Below are 26,069 nucleotides of genomic sequence, written 5' to 3'. Positions count from 1 at the left end.
GAGAAGGCGACGAACAGACAGAATACGCACGACATACGGCGATACACACGAGCCGCGGCAAAAGGTGGGGATCTATTCATAGGAATGACTCATGTCGGAGATGACGCCGCGAATAGTTGGCCAGAATTTGCGCACTACACTATGCCACCGGGCTCCCGTCCCTGATTCCGTTTGCCAAACGCCGAACATCGCGCCATACCAGAGGCGCAGCTCGTGCACGCGTCGTCACACTTTCCTCAACTTTGTTACCGCCACAAGGAGAAATAGCGCGTTCCCTACCACTCGCCATCAACTTCATCGCAATCCCCACTTGTACAGGTTACATCGATGAAGTTGCAAAATTTTGCCGCAACAGTTGGTCCGCTAGCTTTCACACGGCTTCGCGATGTCGTTCCCCTTTTTTCGCAAAATATTTCGAACTCTCGAATTTTCCAGCTGCTGCATACAGTTTGCTGAATTTATTTCATTCTTTCGGCAAAGTAAAATATTCGATATTAAAATATCCAAGCGTTTGTCTATAGAAGGTATAGTAAAGTAGGTGGAACAACAAAGCTTTCATTGTCTGATCGCGTTGAATTTCTTTTTCGCGAATCTGGTGAATCTTTATCGCTGATCTAAAATTTGCAAATATTTTTAGTTGTTCGTCCTAACGATTTGGACACTTGGTCCATTCGTTCGTACAATCGTTTCAATCGCCACGATGTATCTCGGTTTTAAAGAAGAAAACTCATTGAAGAAATTTCATTCATTCTTCCTTGAAACTGAATGAATTTGCCAGTAGCCTTCGTACCACTTTCGTGTATTAAATCCCCCTCTATTTTCGCATTTTCCACGCAATCTTCCTCAACCCATCGGATGACCTTCCTGCAGAACTTCGAACCGCGTGCACTGTAATCCAATGCAGCCACGTGCATCGTAATGCACGCGAATAGGAATTGAGTTAACAACGGAATATTCGCCGGCATCTCGAAGCTTCATTTATGACGCGTGTCACTGACGCACGATCCATCCCAATGCAATTGCTAGAATCATGTTTATCGCGTTTCACCACAACGATCTCGTGCGATTCTGCGTCGTTTCTGCAGCCGTTATCGGGATGGCTAGATTCACGATGCGAACGCAAGAGATGGAAAAATACGCGCGTTATCAATATCAGATGATCGACTAATTCTTGGCGACAGTTTGCCTCGTTCGTAGATCCAGCGATACGATTGTTTCGTACGAAACGCTCGAATTTATTGCGGATGATTCGATCGAACGCGATTGATTCGATTCAATTTAGTCGATAGACAGATCTAAGAATAAGGAGAATTTTATGGCATAATAAAACTAGAAAATGCAGCTTGGCGATTGGAGAATGGTTGACCCTGAAGATGCAACCTTTTCGTCAAGTGGACGTGTGACGTAGAGAAGAAAAATAGTTCTAAAAGTAGAGATAAGTTTTCAATGGTTTTTCAAGTATGTAATTGCTATTTTCAAAGTATTCGCAAGAATTCTGTGTTGAAAAAAATTTGTAAAAAAGAAATATAAAATAAAGATATGACTTTTGAAAGTACGATGTTGGTAAATTTAAAAGAGAAAGATGAGCAGGAGAAATGGTGCGTACTAGACGAAGAAGGGAGGTTCAACGGCAGAGTCGACGTACACATCGGTAGCCGCACTCCGTAAAACGAGCACGTATCGGCGTATCTGGCCGGAACGAGGCGAGAAAACGCGTTTAGTGGAGTACAGAGTACTGTTACTCGAGCCTCGACAGAGAGGAGCACGAGCCATCGTTGATACGCCATCTTCCCACCCACGTTTCCATTATATTTTCCATTCAGTTTCCCGGTTGATTCACATGTTGCTCTTAATGAAACCAACGAGGCAATTTCAGTTCCCGTCTCTAATTTTTCATTTACGACAACATTTGAATCATTCTGCCTGGGAAAGGGAATTTAAAATTTTGCTAGCTAAATTGGAGATTTATATCTTATCTGGTTTATAAGAAATTTACGAACGTCTAAAATTTTCCATAATGAAAATAAGAATGTACGCAGCCCTCGATAGAAGTGACGTTTGAGAAATAGCGTGCCGATAAACGTACAAGTTACGCAAGGAATTCTTACGTATTACGTAACGATAGTAATTGATAAAACGCGAATGATTCGTAAGAAAATACATATCTGGTGAGGTAACGAAACTCGTAAATTTTTGGCTCGTGGTTAGCGCAAATAAAGCATCGCGATGATTCGGCGTTTCGAGTGAAATATACAAAGGCAAAGGCGCGCAGAAGCGACTTTCGCGACGGTCGCATCATCGTTATTTCCGAAAGTCAGACGCTTCCACGTTATCTTATATAAACAACAAATAACACATATAACGAGAATTGTCGCGTATTATTCTTTAATTTAACTAAAATGAAATATTTAACGAGAAGTTTAAATCCGCTGCGCTTGGTCGATCGCGTACAGAAGCAACTCATTTTTTCGACGAATTAAGAAAGATTCTCCTATGCATGCAGACCGAGTACGCGCGGTTAAGATCATAAAATATAAGAATCACTCACCCAAAAGAAGAGCGGGCTCCCTGTTATCATCCAGCAACGCAACGAGCACGAGGAACAGCGGATGCTGAGCGGGTAGTCGATCCACATCGTCGGTACAATCGTCGTACACGATCACCTCCCTGTAGTGCCTTCTACGCAACAGTTCTTTGCCTTCTCTAGTGTTCGCCAAATCGGCCAGACTCGCTTTACCCAATTGCAACCTTCTCCGGTTGAATCGATCCGAGCAATTCACATTGATGGCGCCTCTTACGTGGTTCACGTTGTACAAAATAAACGGTCGGCAATCGAGCAACACGGAACCACTGGGATCCCGTCCGAGGAGACGATTCGCCAGTTCATCGGCGGTGATGGTCTTAGTCCTCTGGAGTACCAGCTGTCTCTGCAGCGTGTTGTTTTCGGAGCACGGACTCGCTGGGAGGCTGACGGTCTCCACTTTGCAGCGTTTCGACGCGGACAGCTGTTGATGAAAGTGGTGATGATGATGAAGATGATGGTAGTGACGATGAACGTCGGATAGCGGAAGATCGCAGTCGGTACCGCTGCTTGAACTGCTACAGGCGCTGATGCTACTTCCGCTGGCGTTCAAACTACACTCGGTGCCGTCGCTGGCTATGCAACTGTCGACACCGCTGCTGGTCGACGAGCTGGGCGATACCGTGGACGTCGGCGAGGACAGGAACGTAGACGCGCTCGCTGGTGGTCCTGGCTCGCTCAAACTGCGATTCAGAACCAGCTTCAGGTTGTCCCGGGAGCGTCCGGCCGAGACCGGCTCGCAGCACACCAGAGTCGACATCGGTGACAGCGACGATGCCTGCCGATGCTGCTGTTGTTGTTGGAGCGTATACGCGCTCCTGACGTCAGTCGTGGTTATATCGAGAAACGGGCTGGACGCTGCTGCGAATCAGAAAGGTGCTCTCGTCAGACGTTATGCGCTTTCTGACGCGCATTCGATGCTCAGGGAGATTTATGAAGTTTCGGGAACAAGGTGGGAGTGGAAAATAGGAAATAGCGGTAATTCGGGTTTGTAGATTGGCGATTTTCTAGAAAATCGCAGGCTACAGAGAAGATCTTCGTCCAAGTTAATCTTACGAACGGTGTTTCGGAACATCGTTGGAGCTCTCTAGGCTTCATTAGACAAACATAAATGTTTTTGTTGCGTCTAAGACAGAGGCAGCAGTTGTCTCTAATCGTATGTTCCATAATAATCTAACTAATTCGCTCGAATTTGAATCGTTTCCAAAACTCTTGCTTGCGTATGAGATACGATGAATCAAAGACGCCACGACACAAGCACAATGATATAAATTCGTAGTCTAGTTTCAAGTAACTACTTAGGAGTCTCGTGTTCGCTAGAATTATCGTCGACAGCCAGGACAGATCTAACGCGTGGGTCAACGATACTCCACGGGACGGGACGCGACGCGACTCGACTCGACTCGGAGAGAACGAAGATGGCGAGAAAGCCAGCGACCTTCAATCTTTCATGGAAAAGCGACAGCCCTCGATCGCGGTCCATGCCACGAATCTCTCGATAGTCGCGTAAGACATCGTCCAATCAGTGAGTCACTTGTTTCGTTCTATGGCTTATGAAATCTCGTGCTTCCTTATTGCTACGTTTCCATGAAACGAGATAAAGCGTACACACGCCGTGCGCTCGGCATTATATCTGCTCGTTAACTCTGTCAATTTACGAGCGAAACGTTGTGAGGGAAGTTTCACGAGATAGGACGGATTAACGAACCGAGCACCGAACTCCTTCTGTATAGTTTTCCGTTCTGGTCTTGCGTACGATGCATTTCACGCGTGGACGTAAAGGTTAAAGCGACTTCGATTGAGAAACTAGTTTGTTAAAGGAAAACAAGCCGATGTAGCGTGAAGTGACACTTTAAAAGAGTCTTGGATAGACTCTATGGTCTAAGATAAATTTGGTCTTTAGCAATTTTCTTAAATATCAACGTCAAGAGTAGCAATACAATCACAACGTTGTACAGACGCGACGATTCTTTTTGGAAGAAGGTAGAAGTAACCGTGACAGAAGACATTTCGGCACGATATTTAATGATACTGATCGTGAAAGCGAGTCTTGGCAGCGTGAAACGATTTAAATTGTTCGTAGAATTATCGGGACGCTAAGGTAAATACTGGGTTCGATACATCGGTCCGCGACGTTCGACGGTTTTAAATAGCGTTACAGAGCCGATGAGTCAAGCCACCGAAATACCCGTATTTGCGGTCGTTTTACGCAGATCACGTCGACCAAAATATTCCACGGCTTGCACAGGTGCTAAGACACTTATTACGTGATGTAAATGGGAGAACGCGACGCGTCTAGGTGATATATGGTGACGCCGAGTACTCGTATTATTCACCGATTCTCCTCTCTCTTCCTTCATCTTGTCTAATCTCTCTCGTTTTCGCGATAGTTTCCATCAAATATTTAAATAAATGTCGAGAAATTCTATTTTAGAATATGACTGCTTCTGTTCCGATCGAATTCGCTCGTAATTTCTTTTACGATTCTTAAGCCTCGTTCGAATTAGCCAAGTTACCAGCATCGAAGTCTGAGAGTTTGAGTAACGTGACTTAAAGTGGATACAGGTAATGCAACGTTTAAATATTTTCATGATACACTCCTTTGTCATCACGTCTTCCAGCAACGTGCCTATAAACGAACGGTAGCTGAAACAACGTCTGTCGTGACACGTGCTTCGCATCAGCGCAACAACCGTAACCGTGTTCTCGAGTCCGCTTAAGCGACACTTAATCCTTTATCAAGCGCGAGTAACTGGCATCGAGGCGAACGATTGACTCGATTAACCTTGGAGGATGTCGTTCATAAGCGAACCTGAAATAATGGCCGCGACTCCGGTTGCATAATAATCGACGCCGCGGCGTGGTTCGTTCGAGAGTGAAAGCACGTTCTCGCCGATGCGAGTCGGCCCGCATTAGAATCGTTGCCGGTTGCTGGTGAGCGCGACACCGTTACAAACCGCTCCGTAATCTACGTACGGTGCAGATAACGCGACGAAACGCAACCACCGGTCTACATTGGTTTTCCTCGCTGCCACGTTGCTCGCTCGTTTCTCGTGTACAACGATAAATCGGGTGAATAAACTCTGCCGGAATGTCAAACAACATTTTTATGTCCGCTGGACGAATTTTTCAAATTCATAGGCAATTAAAACTTTTATCCCAGAATCGAAACAGATATTTTTTAAGCGATACTTTAGTTTCAATTTCTCGGGTTATTAAAAATTAGTAAGGTAAATGTGTAATATATTTATTACAATGTATGTAGTAAGGTGTTATATAACAAGCTATCTTTCTATACGTTATTAAATTCTACGCGAGACACCATTGACAAATTTACCGAACTTATCGTGCCATTGTCGCGAGAGTGACAGATCGGGCTGTTCTAATTTGGAAGTTGGACGTCGACCAATGGTCCCGAAACGTTACGAAAGACACGCTGCAAGCACCACGCTGGCCCGACTTAGACGTTACGTGATGCCTGCACGATCCTGCAACGCCCTTTTTCGTTTTATTTGCCGCGAAATCGCGAGATCTGTCGGAGTCGCGATTCCGACATCCCGAGGACGTTCTCGACGATCGACGAGCGATGCATCGATATATTTAGAGTTCCGTTGACGTGGATCGAGCGAAAAGCAGCAACGTTTTCGACGTCTGTTTATCGAGCTGTCTTGGCGCGAACGAGAAACGCGTGAAAATCGTTGACGAGCCTTGTTGACTTTGGTCGTTCTTAGCGCGATACCGAGAGAACTAGGTGAAATATGGATCTTTATTTTCTGACTTTACGAGAGCAATCGTCGTCTCTGTTATCGCTGTTTTGCAACTTTTCGCTCAGTCTGGTTTGAAACGCGATCAAACTGAATTACCAGCTTATGTCGGAGATCGACCACTGCAGTTCAAAGCTGCTATTAAATCTCCCTGCCAACAATCGAAACTCCAATCCACGAATTACCAACATACGCCTCAACCACGAACATTCTTCTCAAATTCACGTACTTCTTTCTCTCTTTCTCTCTCTCCCTCTCTCTCTTTCCCTCTCTTTATTTATTTATCTATCTAAAGATTCTCTGTGAATTTTTGAACCAAAACCGCCGCTATTGAACGCCTCTAACCAATGCCCGATGACGGAATCGTTGATTTTCGTTCAACGAACGTCGTCAAACACATCGAAACTCGGTGCAACTCGACTGGAAAATTGATGGACTTCCGCACGAACTCGGCCAGGCATAAGGTTTCGTGTCAATGCCGTGGCAACGGACTCGAACGACACCGTCCGTCGAGGCGACGCACGCCGTGCCGTGCAGGAACGAATCGTAGTGAGTCATCCGACTAATATTAGAAGGTGAGGAAGCTGCTTTGGCCCAGTCCCTCTCGCTCTTTCATTCTTTCTTCTTCCGTTCCGGCGGCTAGCAGCGCCGCCACCGAGTTTCACTCGTCCCGGCCCCGGCGAGTCTTCGGGTTCGTTGTTTGGAATGAGTAAACGCCGTGGAATTCGACGCTTCGAGCGGCGAGCGGCGCGCACAACCTGGGCCCGGGTTCTCTCAGCCTGCGGACAGGTGTAGCGCCAGCACCTGCTGCCTCTGTTCCGCGACTCCTCTCGCTTTGGACCGCTTACACGCGATAGACCAACTGTCCGAGATTGTTTTCACCGGATGATAAAGGTGAAAGAGATTTCCAAACACGATGGTTGAGCAGGTTTTCGAGGAAGTGGGTTACTGATTTCAGATTCCTCCGTCGAGACATCTTGTCTAAGAATGTTGGGACGCTTGCTTGATATTTCTTTGGTTTTATTGTTGCGTTTAGAGCATAGCATAACGACGAAAGTGGTTTCTAGCGACTGCACGCGGTCGTTGATCACGTAGATTTAAAGTAAGCGGAGTACACTTGACATTTTCAGGTGTTAGCTTAAAAATGGTGGAAACGTTCGTCGATATTCTCGATGAGTAGATAATAATCGGCTATGATTTAGGAACCAATCTTTTGCAAATGAGTAGATTTTAGGGTTAGATGGTCATTACGAATGTCGAGTGTAAATATTTTGATAGTTGCTCGGTATCTAAAGAGAAAGAGAGAAAGAGAGAGAGGTATTTTTTCAGCCACAGAGTCGATTGAGCAGTCACGAAGTTAACGATCATTGGGAAGGTTTGCCTGCCTGATAATTCAAGTTCGTTATGTCTAATGATGTAATAGTAACGATCGTGTGATTTCGTTCAGGGTTCAACGTGGTTAGCATACTCGGTAATAAAAACTCTTTTCGTCTTGTTAATCATCAACTATATTGACCGATTTAACATATAAATATAACATACACACACATACATACATACACACGTATGTAATAGAAAACTTTAAAGCAGGATAAAAAAGAAGGTGTTAACAAGCATTGGAATTCACATGATTTCGATCGTTTAACAAAGTTATTACTACTCAAGTGAAATCAATTTTCACCGTATATAATCCCTACGTGCATTCCACTATCCTCATCTATTCCCTTGAAAAGCAGTTTTCAAATTTCCTTAGTCACTCTCTGCTATCCGTTTCTTTCGCCGCTGGGAAAACAAACGAAAAGAAAATAAACAGAAGAACCGAAGCGTTTCGTAATACCGAACGCGTGAGCGTGTCCTCCTAAGATGTTCCACGGAAGAACAACGGGTCCAAAAGCGTCCGAGGTAACGTAACGCTCCAGAATGATCTCAGCCCAGTCGAGAATGATCTCACTTATTCACGTTCCCGATTACGCTTGCAATTACACCGATCTCCCATCCAGATAAGTATCAGCAACCCCATCCAGTTCAATTAAAGGAAAGACCAGTCGCCGTTCAAGATTCACCAGTCTTTCAGCGAATCGTAACGTCGGCCGCAATCGTTTCAACGACTACGAACACGCTTGTCGATCAGACGACCGAGAATCGATAGCGGTCAATGATAATAAACAGATGTGCCGGGAACATGATAAAACGGCACATAATTGGTTAAGGAAGGGAGGAAAAAATAGGTCCGGACGAAACGTTCCTGCTGGGTTCGTCAGACGCACCTACCTTTCCCGATCGATCGAACCGGTTCGCCTTTACGACGAAACCAACAGCCGCCTCACGAACCGTGCCGGTGACGCACCGTTGTCGTCGTTCGAGGCCTGTTCACCAACCCGTCGTGCACTCCGTATCCCGATAACAGTCGACGATAATCCACGTGCGACCGCATGGAACCACCACTGTCCTCACCGGCGGATTTCGAGGCGAAACGTCCTCGAGGACGCGACCGGCAACGAGAGGAAAGACTAGGCTGGTACACGGAGGAATAGGATCGAAAAAGGATGAAAAAAGGGTTAGGAGGAATTAGAAGAGAGAAAATTAATAAAAGGGAAGAATGAAGTGACGAAGAGGGAAGGTAAAGTAAGATGGTAATAGAGGAAGAAAAGAATGGAAACGAGAAAAGAAAAGAAAAAGGAGGAAAGGGAGGAGAAAAGAAGAAATAGGTTATTCTCGGTTACGAGAACGAGGTGTTCAGGAGAGCGTTGGCACGCGGGTGCGACGTCCCCCGTGCCTGGCTCGTTTCGTCAACATTTCCGGTTGCGCTGTGCTACCACGATAGGGGGCCGGAAGTAAACACGATGCTGACCGTGTGATCGACCGAGCGTGCTCGATAGATCCGTTCACGGCGGCCGACGAGCTGAGACTGAACGGCTCGTCCCCACGGAACGCCCGATCGCGATCTACGAGTACTACCAACGCGAGGCCACGGCCCGGCTTGGCCATCGTGTGAGTGCCTTTCTATACGAACTTACTCGTGTGAGTGAGTGAGCGTACGGACCATCGCATCGGGAGGACTTGCCGAGGTACTCGGAGGCGCGCGCGCGCCATCAACATCGAGCAGGTACGTACACTAATGTTCAGCGCAATCGTTCGATCGGATTTTCCAAACTACTCGAAATTTTTCTTCAATTTCCTGGTATTCGCCCCGTTTTTTGATTTGTTCGATTACGGAAGACGAGCTAGTCTAGTCGTAGTGTTCTGCTGTGCTACGCAACGAGCTTTTATCTCAGAATTAATTTTGAGACAATTCTTTTAAATATACTTGTCACGTTCCTTCACACATGGCATGTTCAATAAATTTTCGAAGACGAATGTCGACAGATTCCATTTGGCCAGCAAGAAACAATAACTTGGTATTTCGGTAACACGCGCTTGTCAAGTTTCCTGCAACGAAAATGCTCGACGGGGTCAAAGAACCGTCGTTAATCATTTTCCTAACGTTCAAAGCTCGAAGATCCGAAGCTCGACTAATTCCGTCGACGAATCACAGAAAATTGATCATTACTATGACAATATGATCATCAATCCTCGTTTTCGTTGCACGAAAAAAAAAAAAAAAAAAAAAAATTAGAAAATTACCGACAACTTTTGTCCATCCTCCCACGTCGTCCCAATTATATCAGTCTCGTCATAATGCGTGCTGATGTATTTGTTTTGCACACGTGTAACAGAAATTAGTAACTACTTAGCGAGTCTGCTCCACGAACGTATTAATAGATTCGTGTATACTTGGTTTCAGATAAAATAAACACTCGGACAGAACGAACACCTTGTCTGTTGGTTAATTCTGTCCAGTCGACTATCGCACGCTTCAACTTTTTTAAACACGACATTCCCGTAAATTTCTTTTATCTACATCACGTTTCACCTTAAATTTATCACTTCGAACCCACCTTAAAATTATACCTAAAGTCCATGTTTGTAAAACTTTCAATTATGTACGATTATGTAAAATAAAAGAATACATCCCCGATATTTTGAGTACAATAATTTCCTTCCAATGTCCAACGATCGAACCAGCAAAAGTTCCATCGACGGCGATCGACTCGAAAGCAAAAGTGATTCACCTCGACTAGCGCACAATAAGTGAAATCTTCGATTCGCGTTATGTCAGATCAGTAAACGATAAACATTATCGATTTTACCAAGAATTCCGCGATTTTTCCAAACGAACCACGATCCTCGTACGGCACTGTAAGGCGAGGCATCCGTGTGTGCATCGAGCGTACGTACAAATGCAGTCACGTACACGTGGAGACACGTACACGTGACTGAGAGCCAGCCAATGAGTCACCACCTCTCGTTGGTAACACGCGCGCGCGAGTTCGCTGTCGCGAAGCTTCCTTTTTTTTTCTTTTTTTCGAAGGATCAATGACGAATTTTCCATTGATAAGAACGATATCGCGACAATAAACAATAAGTTGATTGATCGTATAATCGTCTCGATTCCACGAGATATTAACCCCGTCACGTGAATCGTCGGATGTCGATCTGCAATTGGTAAGAATACCATTCTAAGCGTTCCATATCGCACCGATTGTCTACAATTTTTCAAAATTTCTGAAATTATGTTTCTGAGATGAACATGATTAAAGTAATTTGCGTTAAACTTTCGAACGAGTATACATTCTGACGTGAAAATCGCCAAAGTAGTTCGCACCAAACCACCTCCGCCTAAGTCGACTCGTTGTTTGCGAAAAATCTGCGTGTAAAATCGCGAGTCAATACTGGGGATTCGCGGAATACGAGACGATCGAGTTTACAAAAATTCGTTGAGCACGCGTCGACGCTATCCGACAAAAATTATTGCGAGATCGATGTTGTCACCTGCGTTCCTGTCTCGTGCGACGCGGTGAAAGTTCACACGACGTCCATCCATTCGGACGACTCGAAATCGTCGCGTCCCGAACCAAGCGTCTCTCTCCATTTACTCAACGTGGCGCCGGCCAATACGCTATTATTATCGTCCGTGCTGTTTTCTTTTCTGCCTCGTTTCTGCCAATGGCGATTTTCCCGATCGTGGTCATGAATTATTCATCCAACGATCAACCAACGATACTTTTTGTCGGTTTGATGATTCTTAAACCGTGACACTTACAATTAGAGTTTATTAGCTCGAGTTAGATGTTGGTGTAATTGACCAATGACGGTATTTAAAAGACGCAGCAATATATATATAGCGATTCTATCTTTAGTCTATCTTTTTCGATTGTTTGTATTCCGCTTTTGGAATCATAAGCGAGACTTGTAAAGCGACTGTTTAGAAAGAAATTTTTGTTCTCCTTCCATCGTAGAAGGTTGTCTGTTTTACGATCGTTTTACGGTTCGCGTGAAAAGCGATTTTTTACAGATCGTACGAGATTGTTTCGATGAATCGAGTCACGGTAATGCGCTAGCGTAAATCGTTTTTGTTCAGATGAAATTGAGAATCGTTCTCTTGACTCATCGATAACTGGGTTGCCTCAATTTTACAAGAATGTTCTATACTTCGATTAAAAATAACTTCCTTATCTTGCTTTATATATTAATCGTTCTATAATTAGATCAACTAGAAGACTGGTGTAAGTTGAAAAGAACCAGATAATTTCTAAACGAAATCTCGATTTACATTAAGATTCTTTCTTACGGTGCTCTAAATCAGGTTTTGTCGATCTGTTATCGATCGGTGTAAACTTCTTTTCTCGGACCGGTATCGGACGAGAAAAGAACGAAAAATCAGGAAACGGAAATTTCATCAGACATTGGTCGTATGGTTCTAATCGATTCGAAATACAGTGGCGGATCGCTACTGTATTTTTTGTTTAAATTTATCCACTGACCACATCGAATTATCGTTATCGAATTATTGAGTTGTCAAGTTTAATCGATGCGCTTATAAATTCTTGATCAAACCATTCGTTTAGATAAGATTGTCCGTATCGGTGTACTTGTACATAAAATCTTCGTCTATCGAACGAAAGAATCGTTGTACGTGAAAGATAAAAATTTTCGAAATCACATCACGAATTTAGGAAGAGAAAGAAATAATCTTAGATTGCGTAGTCGGTTGCGCGAAATGTGCACGTTTGTACGATTGCGTCGAATATCTGTGAAACGAAAAACACGCTGCAGACGAGGAAAAGCAGAAGTAAACGCGAATGACGCGATGCGTCTCTGTCATTTTCACGGTATGACGTTCCTTGGTAACAAATATTCTCCAGATTATAATGATACATGGTGTATTCATTTTCCTATGTACATGCGCCATTAAAACAATAAAAATAACCTATACACATGTAGAGATAAACGTGTCTCCATAAATCAATCAACTATTCGAACGAAAGTATTCATTTTGATCGTAATCGCGAAGCTCTATATTTTTATCTTGAAATTGTATTTCACGAGCTCTTGCGTCTATCTTTACACCTTTCTTGCCTTGAAATCATTGAAAGCGTTTTTCCCACTTATCGAATTCATTGACAAATCTGCACCTGATCTTCAATCGCCTAATCAAATTGGCGTAGGCGAATTTCATCGAGATATCCGCGTGTATGCGCAGATGTGCAACCCGGTTTCAGCGTGGTCATCTACTCCGCGCCAAAGATAGAGTCTGACATCATACACAGAAGCATCACTCGGGTCGAACGAGCGATAAACATACTTGCACACACGATACCTCTGCACGCGGAAGGTTTACGTTGTCTGTTAGAACTGTCTCAATTGACATCTTCCAATGCACTCTGATGTTTCGTGAGAAATCGTCGAAATAGCGAAAATTGGCACTTCACGGGCAAAGATGGCGGAGAATCGCAGAGAAAAAAGGTTGGAAAGCAACAAATTTCCATTTTTAAATAGGATATCAAACTCGGCTATAAAATGGTGAAAATTCTAAATACATTTCGAAACGAAAGGTATTCGATGAAGGAGGTTTCAAATTTTAGTGGATTTTAATGGATTTTAATGGATTGAAACAAAACGATCGATGGATTGATTTCGAATCAAAAGCGCGATCATGTTTCTTCGTTCATCTCGGTTTCACGAAATTTCACTTTCGATCGTTGAAATCTTATCGAACCGAAACGGAATCGAACTCGGTAAATTTAGAGAGACTGTATCTTTGCCACGATTTCGTTTTATTATTTGTCGCCTGCTTAAACCGTATAGTAGCTCGTAACACTTGCCGCTACTCCGATAACGCACAGAGTATACAGCCTCGATCGCGTGTAAACATGCGTCTTTGTGCTATCAACCTGACGTCACCTAGCGTACAGTGTACAGATAATAAAAGAATGGATTTGATGGATGCCTTCACGGCATTACGTTGAATTCTTTTTTTCGTAGATCATCAAACAAAGTGGCTCATGAATTATTTATGCGCTCCACTAAATCAAACAACGTTGACAAATACTGTAACAAAGAGGATCCTAAATGCAGTCGACGAATTACAAGATACGTCCCACGCAACTTCCTCATTCACACTTTGCTTTCCAACCAATTGCCTTTATCGGATGAGCCAAGCTCGATTATATCAGACTTCATCAACTGTTTCTAAAAAAAAAAAAAATAAAAAAAAAAAAATAAACGCTAATCGTCCATTGTGATACTAAAGTTAAGAAATTTTTCAAGAATGCAGTTAATCGGTTTAGCTTTTCACTTGACTTAACGTTAATATCGCAATGGTTCGTCGAGTCGCTTAAAATTCGCTCTAGGAATTCACTCGAATGGCTGAATCGACGGAAAAAGAAAGAAGTAAAGACGTAAAGAATACGAGTTCCAGAAACGCTGATGAAGATCGATAGTCAAGCAACGCGATCGATATGATGAAACGACGAATCGCTTCGTTCTTTTTCTTTCTTTCTTTTTTTTTTTTTTTTTCGTCTAAAGAACGTTTACAGCCGAGTCATCGATAGTCGAACGACAAGCGGAATGCCACGAGCGCGAACGTGGTCGATAGAAAGTGGTTCTCGAAGCGGCGCGGCGGAGTGGCGTCACACACAACTTGACTCACCGATTCTGCGTGTCGTAGCTCGACTCGCTTGCCCAACGGCCGACCGCGGTATTTATATTTATGCCGTTGACCAGCCGGCCCGTATACTATTTCCGCGGTAATTACGTATTCGAATCGCGTCCGAGTTTCATTACGCGACAGTTTGATCGACAATTCGCGAATATAGGCTGCGGATATCGATCGATACGGATCGATATGGGTGCAGTGTGCTCACTTAGGACGCGACCGAGGATCGATCACTTTGTTCTTCTTCGTGCTTGATCTCGTGCATTTCAAAAAGCTCAATCACTTTACACTTACATGAATGGAGTTGATATTCAGATAAGATTCGAACCACGAGACTCATTCGGTTCTTTGAATACTACCGATAAGCTGATAATCCTTGGGCAATTGCAACATACAATGTAACCACTAAGTGTCACACGAGAAGGAAAAATGCACCATCCGACGATTATGAGTCACAAACTGAATTTCGCACTACGATGACATGCTTCTAATTAATCCGAGACTGACGTTGTCTATTAAAAATCACACACGGGTATCCCCGATTCGTAACGATCTTCCTTGTAACTAGATACGAGTTCATCACCTTTCTACCTACAGAATGCTATATGGTAGGATTTTTTCTGTCAAACAGGAATATCGTCTTTAAGGCGATATATTTAATGCCAAGGTTATATAGTTAATCTACCTGGTAATAATAACTGTCCATTAATAGAAAAGAAATTGAAAATAATTTACATTTCTATAAATTATACGTTTGGTGGTAAAAAAGAAAAATTCTAGAGAAGCATTTTATCAAATATCCATGAAAGAATCCTATTAATGTCAAAATAATAAATATAAATCTTAAATCCTGAGCAACTGATTTAAAGTATTTTATCGTAAAATAAATAATATTAAGAGATACGCGACGGAAATCCAACTTGATAAAATATCGAAGGAAGAGAAAAAATGTGAAAGTAGATCGACTTACCGAAGGAGGTGAATTTGTATTTCTTGATCCTCGCAGTAGTGCAACCGTACGTCAAGGTTGGCATGGTGCTCTTTCTCTTCAACAGCGTATTTGGACGTGTTAAGCTGGACGATCCTTCCACTTTTGGGGCAGCGGCTCGTTTGACGAGTCTTTCCTCGGTGCCAGTCACCTCTACGGCTAATGAACACATCCTTCGTTCACACGTGTAATTTCGTGACGTGTACGGTGCGTGTCATTAAACCGTACGAATCATGCGTCATGAACAAATTGCAAAATTTCCCCGCTCCACCGTAACAGGTGGCTACACAAACAAATTCAGGAACTAATCGTTTCAAAGTACTTTTGCTACGGTTATTTTTCTGCATTTTATGTCCTACTAGAGCACAATGGAATTTTAATTGAATACAAACTGTTACATCGGTCGAGATGATCCGTGTGACGTCCCTTACGGTCTGGCCACCAAGGCCTATACCTTATTGCACTGACCTGTAATAAACCCAAGGAACCACCATAAACCGAATATTTTTAGCTTAATCTCTATTCATAGAAATATTTTCGGTTTATGGATGGTTCTTAAGACAGTACTTAGGTTTATTGCACGCTCTTACTAATTACGAAGAAAGCGAATGTTTGTCCAGCGAAATAGTAAGTTTTTCCTATGAACAAGGACACCCATGAGTCACATCTGCAGGAGACCTTCTTCTCTTATTTTATTTATTAACATTGGCTATAACCAATGGACATGGATCGTTTTCACTTTTCTATCGAAAAATGTGAACGAATCCGCGTTCTTAATTCAAAAGGGCACAACCACACCGAGCTTTGTTCCTTAATAGTACGAGACGGATCTATTACTGTTCTATGAATTTTCGGGCAGTCAAGTCAACTACTGATCTTCAAATCTTCGGGCAGTCAAATCAAATGTTGTTCTTCAACATATCAAATCGAGTCAAATACTGTTCTATTATTTTAACATTCGAGTAGTCAACTACTGTACCTTCCATCGCGACGAAGTCAATCAACTCCTGATCCAATAACAGGATATCGTCATCACTACAGTCTACGCGACAACAAGTATTGCAAGTTATTGTAAATATATATATATTATAGAACTGTAGACTACAGTTTTATTAATTAACAAACACTCCTATTATTCCACAAGAAATAAGGGGATCGACCTGTTCGTGGTGTCGATTATTATAATCATAATGGGAATTTACGATTCCCGTTGACTTCAACGCGATCGCGTCTCCCCGCGACTGGACGACAAAACAGATACTAAATACATAATCGTATAAAAATGTTTGTTTGCCCGTTTCGTTGTGTCGAAATTTTTATTTAGAAAGAGAAAGGATAGATATTTGATCGTGCAGAGAATAACGTTATTGTGAACTTTTGAAGAATCTTACAGAGAACTAGGTATTTTTTAACTTCCAAATTTTTTACTTCAAATGACTTGGTTGGATTAATCCTTAAAACACGCGCATTAAAATCTTTCAATTTAAACGCTGCTCGGCTAAAATCACCGAAGAATCGATTACTTATGGCAACATTACAAGCGTCTGCCACCAGAGGGGCTATTGTTCGCGCAAGTTCTTGCTCCACCATCGATTCTTTCGTATATAACTTTCCTTAGTCACAGCCAGACTCGTTCGAGTCAATACTTAGACGTATTTCTAGACTACTTAGCCAAGTTTAACTTCACTAACGTTGGAATTTTCTCGAATCGGAAATCCCGCCGCCTGAGTTATGTTATTAATAAATTTATCAACAGGTCTACGAGGAAGTAAATCTCCTATATTCGACGTTTTCTTTCTGTTCACGAAATGCTGATGCTTGCATTGCGAAATGTATCGCGACGAAAGAATTTGTTGATCTAAGGATTTCCACGTGAAAGCAAGTTCGGCTGGACGTTTGCTTATTCGACGATGACACGCTCGATCGTCGGACGCGAACGAAAACGAAAGCACTGTAGCGTATTTTCGGCAAGGGAACGACCTCGAAATGAAATTTACTCGACTTCGAGGTTGGATCGTCATTGAGAAGGCACGTGAGACGCAGATGTTGCAGCTGAACTTGTTATAGAAATGCACACGCATGGAAGCCACTTCGAAGAATTTTGATTTATCGTCGTCCAAACATTTCCATCCATTTGAAATTTCTACTCAGGTATCGTGACACGTATACTTTAGTTACACGTACAAGATGTCAATCGATTATTCATCGAGTTATGACTGAACGTTAATTGCGATCTAAAGAATGACTGTGCGATGCCCAGTACGACGCTCGCTTTAGATAATACGTTCTATTTTCTAAATATGACCAACCGTTTTGTTTTCGAAACATTGAAACTACTACGTCAATTTGCAACGTCATCCACTGTAAACGAGAAGTGGATTCTTCATTTGTTTTAAAAAATTCTCATCTATTTGACGCATTTTCAGACGATGACTGGGGGAATTAAGCGTGAGGCAATCGATGTAAAAACAAGAGTGAAAGATACACGTACTTACGTAATATCGCGTTATCTATGGTGACAGAAGTGGTAAACACTATCGAGACCACAGATACAAATATTCTAATAGATTTTAACAAAACATTCCAACAAAGACTCACGATCTCTCATTCTTTATATAAAAATATATAAAGATTCGAGATACCCTGAGGTAACTAACGCTGACGATATTTCGTGTATTTCCGAAAAGCTCTTTATCGATAAATAAAGATTTGTAATTCCCAACAAACCAGAAACTATTCTTAGCAAAAATTTTCCATCGTATACTCAACTAATTATTCTTTATAAACATAAAATACGCGTTTTCTACTATCTAAAATACTATAAATGTAAAGTTACGATTCCAAACAGATCAAAAACTAGTCGCCACAGATTTTGATCGTATTCCGAACCAATAAAATTCCCACAGAAATCATGCTCAAGTAGTCAAAACGATAATCGCGACAATTTGTCAAACACGTTCGAGTTCGCGATTTAATGACACACACGGCACATCACGGTCCACGTGGACCGCTATAGTACTCGTAGGACTTACTCATCGATGACGGCCTCTTGACAGACTTTCCGGCGAGCAACAGCCCCGACGATGCTTTGCCACGATGGTTGACCGGCGACTGCGCCGCTCCACGGCTTACGAGGGATATCTTTGCACTCATCCTCGTGGAGGCTACCGTTTCCTGTGATCCTGACTCACGTACCGGGAAGTGGAGCTCGGAGGTCGCGCTGGCATGCCACCTCGTTAAATCAAGCTAGACCTTCTGGCCGCTGTCGTTGTTCGATCCGGTCACTGATATGTTTTTCTCGATCTTCTGTTGTTCTCCTCGGCGCTACTTGAGGATCTACAAATGAGCTGCGTAAGACTGTGCCTTGAAAATATACGATTTTGACGAGGTTAAAGATTCGAACGTTGTAGCATGACAAATGAATCGTGTGTACCGTTGTTCGAGTTCATTTATTCGAACGTGAACTTGTATTATTTGAACAACAAATCACTGAGATTCTACTGCATAAACTTTAGTAATTCGAACTTCGTTCTTTGAGATCAACGTTCTCGAGCGAATGAAACGTTTGTTAAATCGTTTTGTCAATCTTCTAGGATAGCAATTGCAAACGTCGTAATCTCTTCAGCAAATCTGACAGCCCCGATTCTAAACAAGTGCGCGTAACGCACGAAGCTCATGAAAATCACGCTGACGCGTTTCTTGAGAAGTCTAGGGTCAGCTTCAAACGCGGTTTATTTAACCAGAAATCATTCGATGTTAACACCTACCAGGAAGACGAGATCAAACGTTTGCCAGACATGTTCCAACGTTGTCCAAACGAAAGTTGTTCGAAAAGGCACGCAGGTCTTGGTCGATCTGAAATTAATACGCATTCTGGTTATTAGAATCTTCATCTATCGCTCGAAAATTAAGACGCAAGATCGTTTGACGAAGTTTGACGGATGGTAATAGGCTTTTTCATCGATATTTACCGATTTGTAAATTACAGAGCTGCGACTACTGAATCATGTACAGGGAAGTCGGAAATTGGAGGTCAGACGGCTTGAAATCACGACGGGCCTTCCGTTAACGATCTTTTAGCCGGTCCTTGTTCAGGAATCACCATATTTGACGTATTAACCCTGGACCAGACTTCCTGTCTACCAGCGTTCTCCTACCTCGTTCCGCTTATCTGAAAGAATTGAACACGTGGTCTTCTTTCACACAGTTCCAAGAACTTATCTACGATCGATTTACACGTTATTGACGCTTTAGTTGACGTTTTGCTGGCACCGACCTAATTCTTTAACGAGTTGAAGATGTTTTTTTAATGATTATTATATCGAGAAGCCTCCGGCTTCTTTGAAACTCGTTTTTTGGAAATATTCTTCGTGTTTTCACCGAGAGAAAGACTAGACAAATTGTCGAGTGAAAGCTATCTATTAATAACATAACATTAATTTAACGAACAACTATAGCTATCTATACGTGATGCAAATTTGCGTGTGGAATACTTTCAGACACGAATTTCTAGTCGTAATGATTCATCGCTTACAAACAATGTGTGGATAAATAAGACTTACTTTGACTCATATTCTTTGAATAGATTAATCAAACTAAATATCCATCGCTTGTTATTGAGTAATCACCTTTTTCTTTGGACTCTCGACAAATAAATAGAAAGCCCGTTTACATTACACACGTTTTATGTCATCGCTTCTTAACTACTAATATCAATGATTCGGCAGATAATAAGTTACAGGTTTTACGGTTGTGTGTAAATATTATTCACAGTTCTATCTCGAAAAATTACGAATCATAAGGTTTTTCCCCCGATAAGGTTATGTAAGAGGGGCCAGTTGCCAAATATAAAATGAAACAGAGTCTCTGTATTTTTACGAGCAGGTGTGAAGCAAAACAGGAAGAACGTTTCGTTCTTTCATCCGGTTTACGACCAAATAAGGAAAGATCGGTTGATTCTCTGGATGGTCGAGTTCCATCCGGCCATGAGAACGCGTCAGGTCACCGGGAACAATGTCCGCGGCTGATCCGTGCAAGAATAACATCGACAACGGAAAAACACGACGAGGGACAGCAGCCGGGAGCGCGTTGACTCGCTTGACTCAGACGTCGGCCACCGGCGGACCTTGAAGAGGGAACAGGAACTTGACAGGCTCCGCGCCAAGGCGAGCCAGAATCCCGCGCGTCTCTTTGTCCCAACTTTCTGTAGCATTAACGCAGCGTCCGCGAGTTTATCTCCATTATTTTTGTTAAGTGCCGCGGACACGAACTGATCGAAAGAACCTGATTAACAGCGTGTACGGAAAAAGAGACAACTCGTATCGGAGATCTTTCCTTTGCTGGCCAATGGAGAGGAGCAGGAAGTGGAAGTTTCAAAGGTAGCTTTATGCGCGAAGATTTACGCTTTTTCGTGTATTTTACGGTATATTTGTGATGGTTCGGCAAGATGGTTTTGTAAGGAGAATTTGATACGTGTTCGGTGATGTAAGTTCGAGTAAGTTCGGAGAAAGGCCAGATTTCACAATTACGAGAACGTGTGTCGATGAGGAGCCAAGTTAGATCTGCATCAGGCAACGAGTTATCTTTTCAATTACATGTTTAAACTAATTTGATCTAGTCAATAAACGAAAGCAATTATACTCAACCAACTAATTTCTATTTACTCTTCCTCGCTCGATACTTGTACAAATTGTTTAAATCCTAATACAAATGATGACGAACTATCTTTTCAAGCGAATCAACGATGAAATCACTCGACGACAAAGAATTGGTTAGATCGATCGTTTAATAAACCACATCGTCGATTATTTTAGCGTAGAATGAGGAAAATATCAGCGGAAATCGCGGACAACGCGGAGAAGTCGAGTGAAAGAGGCGGTCAGGAGACAAAAGGACAGCGTGGAGCGCAGAAAGAGCGAGTAGAAATGCCGCCAGTTCTACAGGCCCCCCCACCCAAGGGTCGCGCGCTCTGTGCCGCGTATTTAAATAGAATTCAAGCCTCAAGGAGAAAACGCAAGGCTGTGGCAAGGACTCCGACTGTTTTATGCTTCGCGCCGGATCACTGCCACCGGTGAAACGGGCTTAAACGCGGCCATCTAAACGCGCGAAAGTAACTCATACATAATTAATCCCGCTGGCCGACAACAAGCCGAGAGATCGAGATCACGCGGCGACGTTCGGCCGCCTCCCGTATTCCTGTCTCCCGATTCGATTTATGCTCCTCGTTGAATAATTATCGATACCAACGTGTATATGATATTTTACAAGATAAACAGCCGTATTAACGATAAGTGGGAAACAAAATGAGAAAGCAATTTCGAGTCTTGGAAAATTCGGGATAATTTTGAGATAGAGTTTCGCAAAGGAACGATCGAATTTCGTGTAATCGGGATGGATAAAGTCTTTACGATTTTTAAGCTACCATAATCGTATGGAAATCGAGCATGATACAATAATTTCTTGGCTAAATTTGCGGCACGACGAATTCATTAGCGTCTCGTTCCCACAATTAACGCGTTTGCAGCAGCGTTTTAGCGCGTCGTGATTAACATGTCCATTGTGACGGCGATTAACATCGAGATGCATATTCTCGCGATTGCACAACGATATCGAACGGTGTGTAGCATAACTTCGGACGAATCAATACCGAAGACAAAACTGCCAGCCGCGACGATATCGAGCGGCAACGGTTTCGCGTAACTGGACACTGAGTGCACACCTTAAGGCCACTTTATAACGCAACAGAACCCTGCCACTACCGCATTACTAGGTATGCACAGTGCCGCAGCCAGTTCACCAGGCTATTACTTACCGATACTGTTATTACCGCGCAACCAAAGCGAAACCACCGTCATCCGCTTAATGATTTACCACCTTAACGAACGATAACCGGAATCCCGAGAGGCCATCGCGAATCGCCATTTAGAATTCGACCGGATCTTCTTGTTCCCGCTAATTTTTATGATTTGCTATATTTTTGGAAATACGATCGACCAACTACGTATAGAAATTCATTTGCAGTTGATACGTAACTCTGTTACTGTATTGTAAATGTCATCGGATAGGGTAGAATGAAGTTACTCGAAGCAGACTATTTTAAGTTGAATGTCGCATGGTATACTTCGTGGGTAAAACAGGTAAAGGCGAGGTCACAGACCTTTGACACGAAGCAGTGTTTAAGGTCACGTGCGGAACGTCGCAGCGGCCTTGGAGGTGCGCCTAATGTCGACGGCGGTCGGGATGTTTGCTTAGACTTTCAAGCTTCAACTTTTCGGTAAGATACCCTTTGAAGATCTTTCTTTAACGATCGTTTGTCTGCTTTATCAAGACAATCGATTATTCGATGATGGCAATAAATAAAACGAAGAACAAATATTGCACGATAAAGTCATTGTTCCTTCGGAGATGATAATACAGGTAACGGGATCGATTTCTAATCGCGACGTTAAGAAATAGAAGTCACTAATATGAAAGATATAGCGATTGAAACGTTACGCAATGTTTGTCTTTCATGAGTTAAATGAGGCTCGATTATGTTAATCTCCTCGTAAAGTTCGCCTCTCGTGGAAGGATTAGCAACGACACTAATTATTCTGCCTAATAAATACAGCCGTAATAAATCCGGCAGTTTACAAGCGGCGCAGCTCCACCGTCGAGGGTGGAATTCCACGATTAATGGGTTAACGTGGCGCGCGTATCTCTGGCCCGCATCTGCGTCCACGACACGCATTGCGAACACGCATTGCACAGAAGACGCGATTCGCTTAGCGAACCATCTGTCTTAAAAAATCTCGAGAGCGTATCGGAGACGCCAATCTTTTTTCCGGCAAACGCATGCTAATTTCAGTTCGCAAATCAACCCCCTTCGATTGTAGATCACAGCCGGTTGATCGTGCCCCGACCAAGCGTTTTCCTCGTGCGCGAACTCGATCAGGACAACCGATTTTCGCGATAGAGATCGTGCGGCGAATTGGGGACAATTTTGAAGAGTTTGTGAGTCGTTGGATGGGTTTCCGTCAATTTTTTTTTTTTCTAAACGAGTGCACAGTTCCACGATTCATTAATTTTTGATAACAGATTTAACGAGCCATTTTTTTTAACGGTCTAAACTTCGCGAGTACGTTACATCTTTTTTTAGTAAAATTACATCTTAACGGTGTATAAAGAATGGCTGAAGATGGCTTGTCTGAAAAGCTGAGAGCCACTGAGAATCTATATTTGCATTTCACATCCCTATGCGGCGTGGCAGCTCTATAATTCGTTGAACTAAATAATTGAGCTCGAAACCGAGTCGACAAATTTAATTCGCCAACATCGTTAGCTAGCACGCACGTCGCTTATCGATCGTAGATCGAAACAGATACGAGTCGAACGATCGTTTAACGAAACGATCGCTGTTTAAGTGATTCAGTTTCGAAGTGGAACAGCGAAGAAATTTTCTGGAGCATCGAGAAGGCTAAATATATTAACGAGTAACCAAAGACCTTCGCTACGTTATCGCCCGATCTCTGATATTTCTAACGATCATCCTGACGTCATGAAACGAGATTGCATGCGAATCTTCTAATTGTAACGTTGGTTAGACGCCGTCATGACGCCAATAATAATTCTGACATCATCGTTCGCTTTTTATCTCTACCAAGGTGGTGCAACAATTAATTTAGTTTCAACTAGCATACGCGATAATATCGATCATTGCTTGGACTGCGGACAATTGTGCAATCTCTGCAGGTGAAATGCAGTTGGAACACGTTTTTGTAAAGAAACAATGATTTATCGAGGCGGGGGTAAGGTGGAGGATAGCGGAAACGACAGCCTCAAGGAGGTTCGTCTGGATCGATACATCGAAGCTTTCGACGACCATTTTCGACCTTCCCAAGTTAGGGACGTTTGACGATGCTTCTTGTACGAGTTAAGTTGTTGGATTTTGCGAGTTGCGCTCGTAAAATATTATATATCGCGGAATATTTCAAAGAATAGTCGTATAGTTCATTATCGACATGATTCTGTTTACGTAAATTAAAGTTCGTGAAAACTTCACTCGAGGAAATTAACCAAGCTAGCCCTTTTACAGAAAAATAAAATAAAATGATAAAAGACGGAGAATTATTGACTAATTTACAAAAGAAAGGAACATCTTCATTGTTACATAGTCGAGCAATAAATAAGTTACTACTTCGAGCTTCCTAATTCGTAACGATTTTCCGAAAAATTCCCTTTTTCTATCTGCGTCGCTCTTCCAGCAACTTGGCGATATTGCCTTGTACGATTTTACGATAGAATAAAATTGGCCGTTTCCAGGAGGAAAAATAAACAAGTTACCCTCGAACGAGCTACCGTGAATTCTTCCAGCGAATCGGATTCCTGCGCGATCGTTGCGCAAGTATCGCGTCGTGGAGGGCTGGCCGCAGCAATTAGGGTGGCATACGGAGCGTATTACCAACATAATCAAATCACATGGACCCTTGCAGCTCCGTTATGCCCGTTGACAGGCTACAAAAGGGGGATGGCCACCCTCTCGAGCCCCCGAACCGGGTCCTGGCCGCCTTCGCCTATTGGCCTTGAATGCCGGTTGATTCATCTGTTTGCTTTTTATTATCTCGCCGACCACCGGAAAGCACCAGCTATCTAGCCGAGGGTGGCATTAATCAATTGATGGGATCAGCCACGGTGATGACGAATGCGAGTGCATAAACGATGATCGCGACCCAAAACGATTTTCGATCGACCGGAAAGAATTATCGAACAGAAATCAACGATTCGTTCGTTTGGACAGATTTCCTACGCATCGATCGTTTCTCTCTCTCTCTCTCTCTCTCTCGTTTTTCTTTTCAGAATTGTATTTTTGAAGATGTAATTAAATTTCTTACAGAAAGAAATCCCTTCAGGATCAAGATTTGCAGTTAGAATTCGTAATACAGAAACAAAACGGAAAGCTGTACCTTACAAATGAAAACTATCTCAACTACGTTCGTCTTTGAGATCGGATTTTCCGAATATTTCCTTGCACTATTTATCTTCGTAACTTGCCTTTCGATACAACACCAACGCGACAGCGTAGGATCAAAACGTCAAAACTTGTGCCTCGATCATATCAAAAATAAGTTTTACCAGTTAAAAATAAATTCCATTTCATCGATGCATTGGGAGATGACAACCAAAATAAATTTCGTTACCTTTCTAAATTTCGAACGACACTACGTTTCAATTTTCTACTTTTAAATCGTCATTTGTTCCAAGATTTCTAATGTCTACACACGCGCGCTGACAGATTTCTCGTACCTTTCTCGTGTGGGTATCGAAGCGTGACGGAGCGCGGTTCACCGCACGACTTTCGACGTGGCCTGCCCCGCGAGCACTGTTTTCTAAGACACCACGATAGGCCGAGGGTTGCGCGGCATTCCACCCCCATCGCGTCCCGTGACGTCGTAACACGAACGTGGTGTCCATGTGGTGTCCTAGGCAACCCGGCATTCGTGTGTATATCCATCCTACCATCTTTTTCCCACTTCTTTTGCTCCCTTTGTCCTGCTTTAACCCTCTTTCACCCCATCGCGAAGTCTGTATCTTCTGTTTTCGTTTGCTACCGTACGTCTCATCTAGACAATTCAATTTTGTCTTTTATTCTCCCTTTCCTTTTTCCGCCTCTTTATTGTATCTTTTTAATTTTTCACGTTTCATCCTTTTCACATTCGTAAC

The 26,069-nt window shown here is 42.8% G+C and overlaps 1 protein-coding gene and 1 long non-coding RNA gene across 2 annotated transcripts in view; one reads left to right on the top strand and one right to left on the bottom strand.

Moving 5' to 3' along the window:
* Positions 1-19,216, bottom strand: part of LOC139992043 (uncharacterized) — a 57,525-nt gene extending 38,309 nt beyond the window's left edge. The window contains exons 1-4 of the mRNA XM_072012535.1: positions 19,139-19,216; positions 18,404-18,707; positions 15,354-15,530; positions 2,549-3,442 (exon numbers count right to left, since the gene is read on the bottom strand). Coding sequence (XP_071868636.1) covers positions 2,549-3,442; positions 15,354-15,530; positions 18,404-18,524 — 1,192 coding nt within the window. The 5' untranslated portion in view covers positions 18,525-18,707; positions 19,139-19,216. The remainder of the gene's footprint in view (positions 1-2,548; positions 3,443-15,353; positions 15,531-18,403; positions 18,708-19,138) is intronic.
* On the top strand, positions 7,727-21,019 carry LOC139992086 (uncharacterized). The gene is made up of 2 exons (XR_011801016.1): positions 7,727-9,451; positions 20,256-21,019. It is a non-coding gene; the product is annotated as an uncharacterized lncRNA (long non-coding RNA).
* Positions 21,020-26,069: the final 5,050 nt, after the last annotated feature.

This window comes from Bombus fervidus, chromosome 11 (genome assembly GCF_041682495.2).
Source record: "Bombus fervidus isolate BK054 chromosome 11, iyBomFerv1, whole genome shotgun sequence".
NCBI classification, from domain to species: Eukaryota; Metazoa; Arthropoda; class Insecta; order Hymenoptera; family Apidae; genus Bombus; species Bombus fervidus.
The sequence above is the reverse complement of the archived record's forward strand: the minus strand, read 5'-3'. Positions and strand labels throughout refer to the sequence as shown.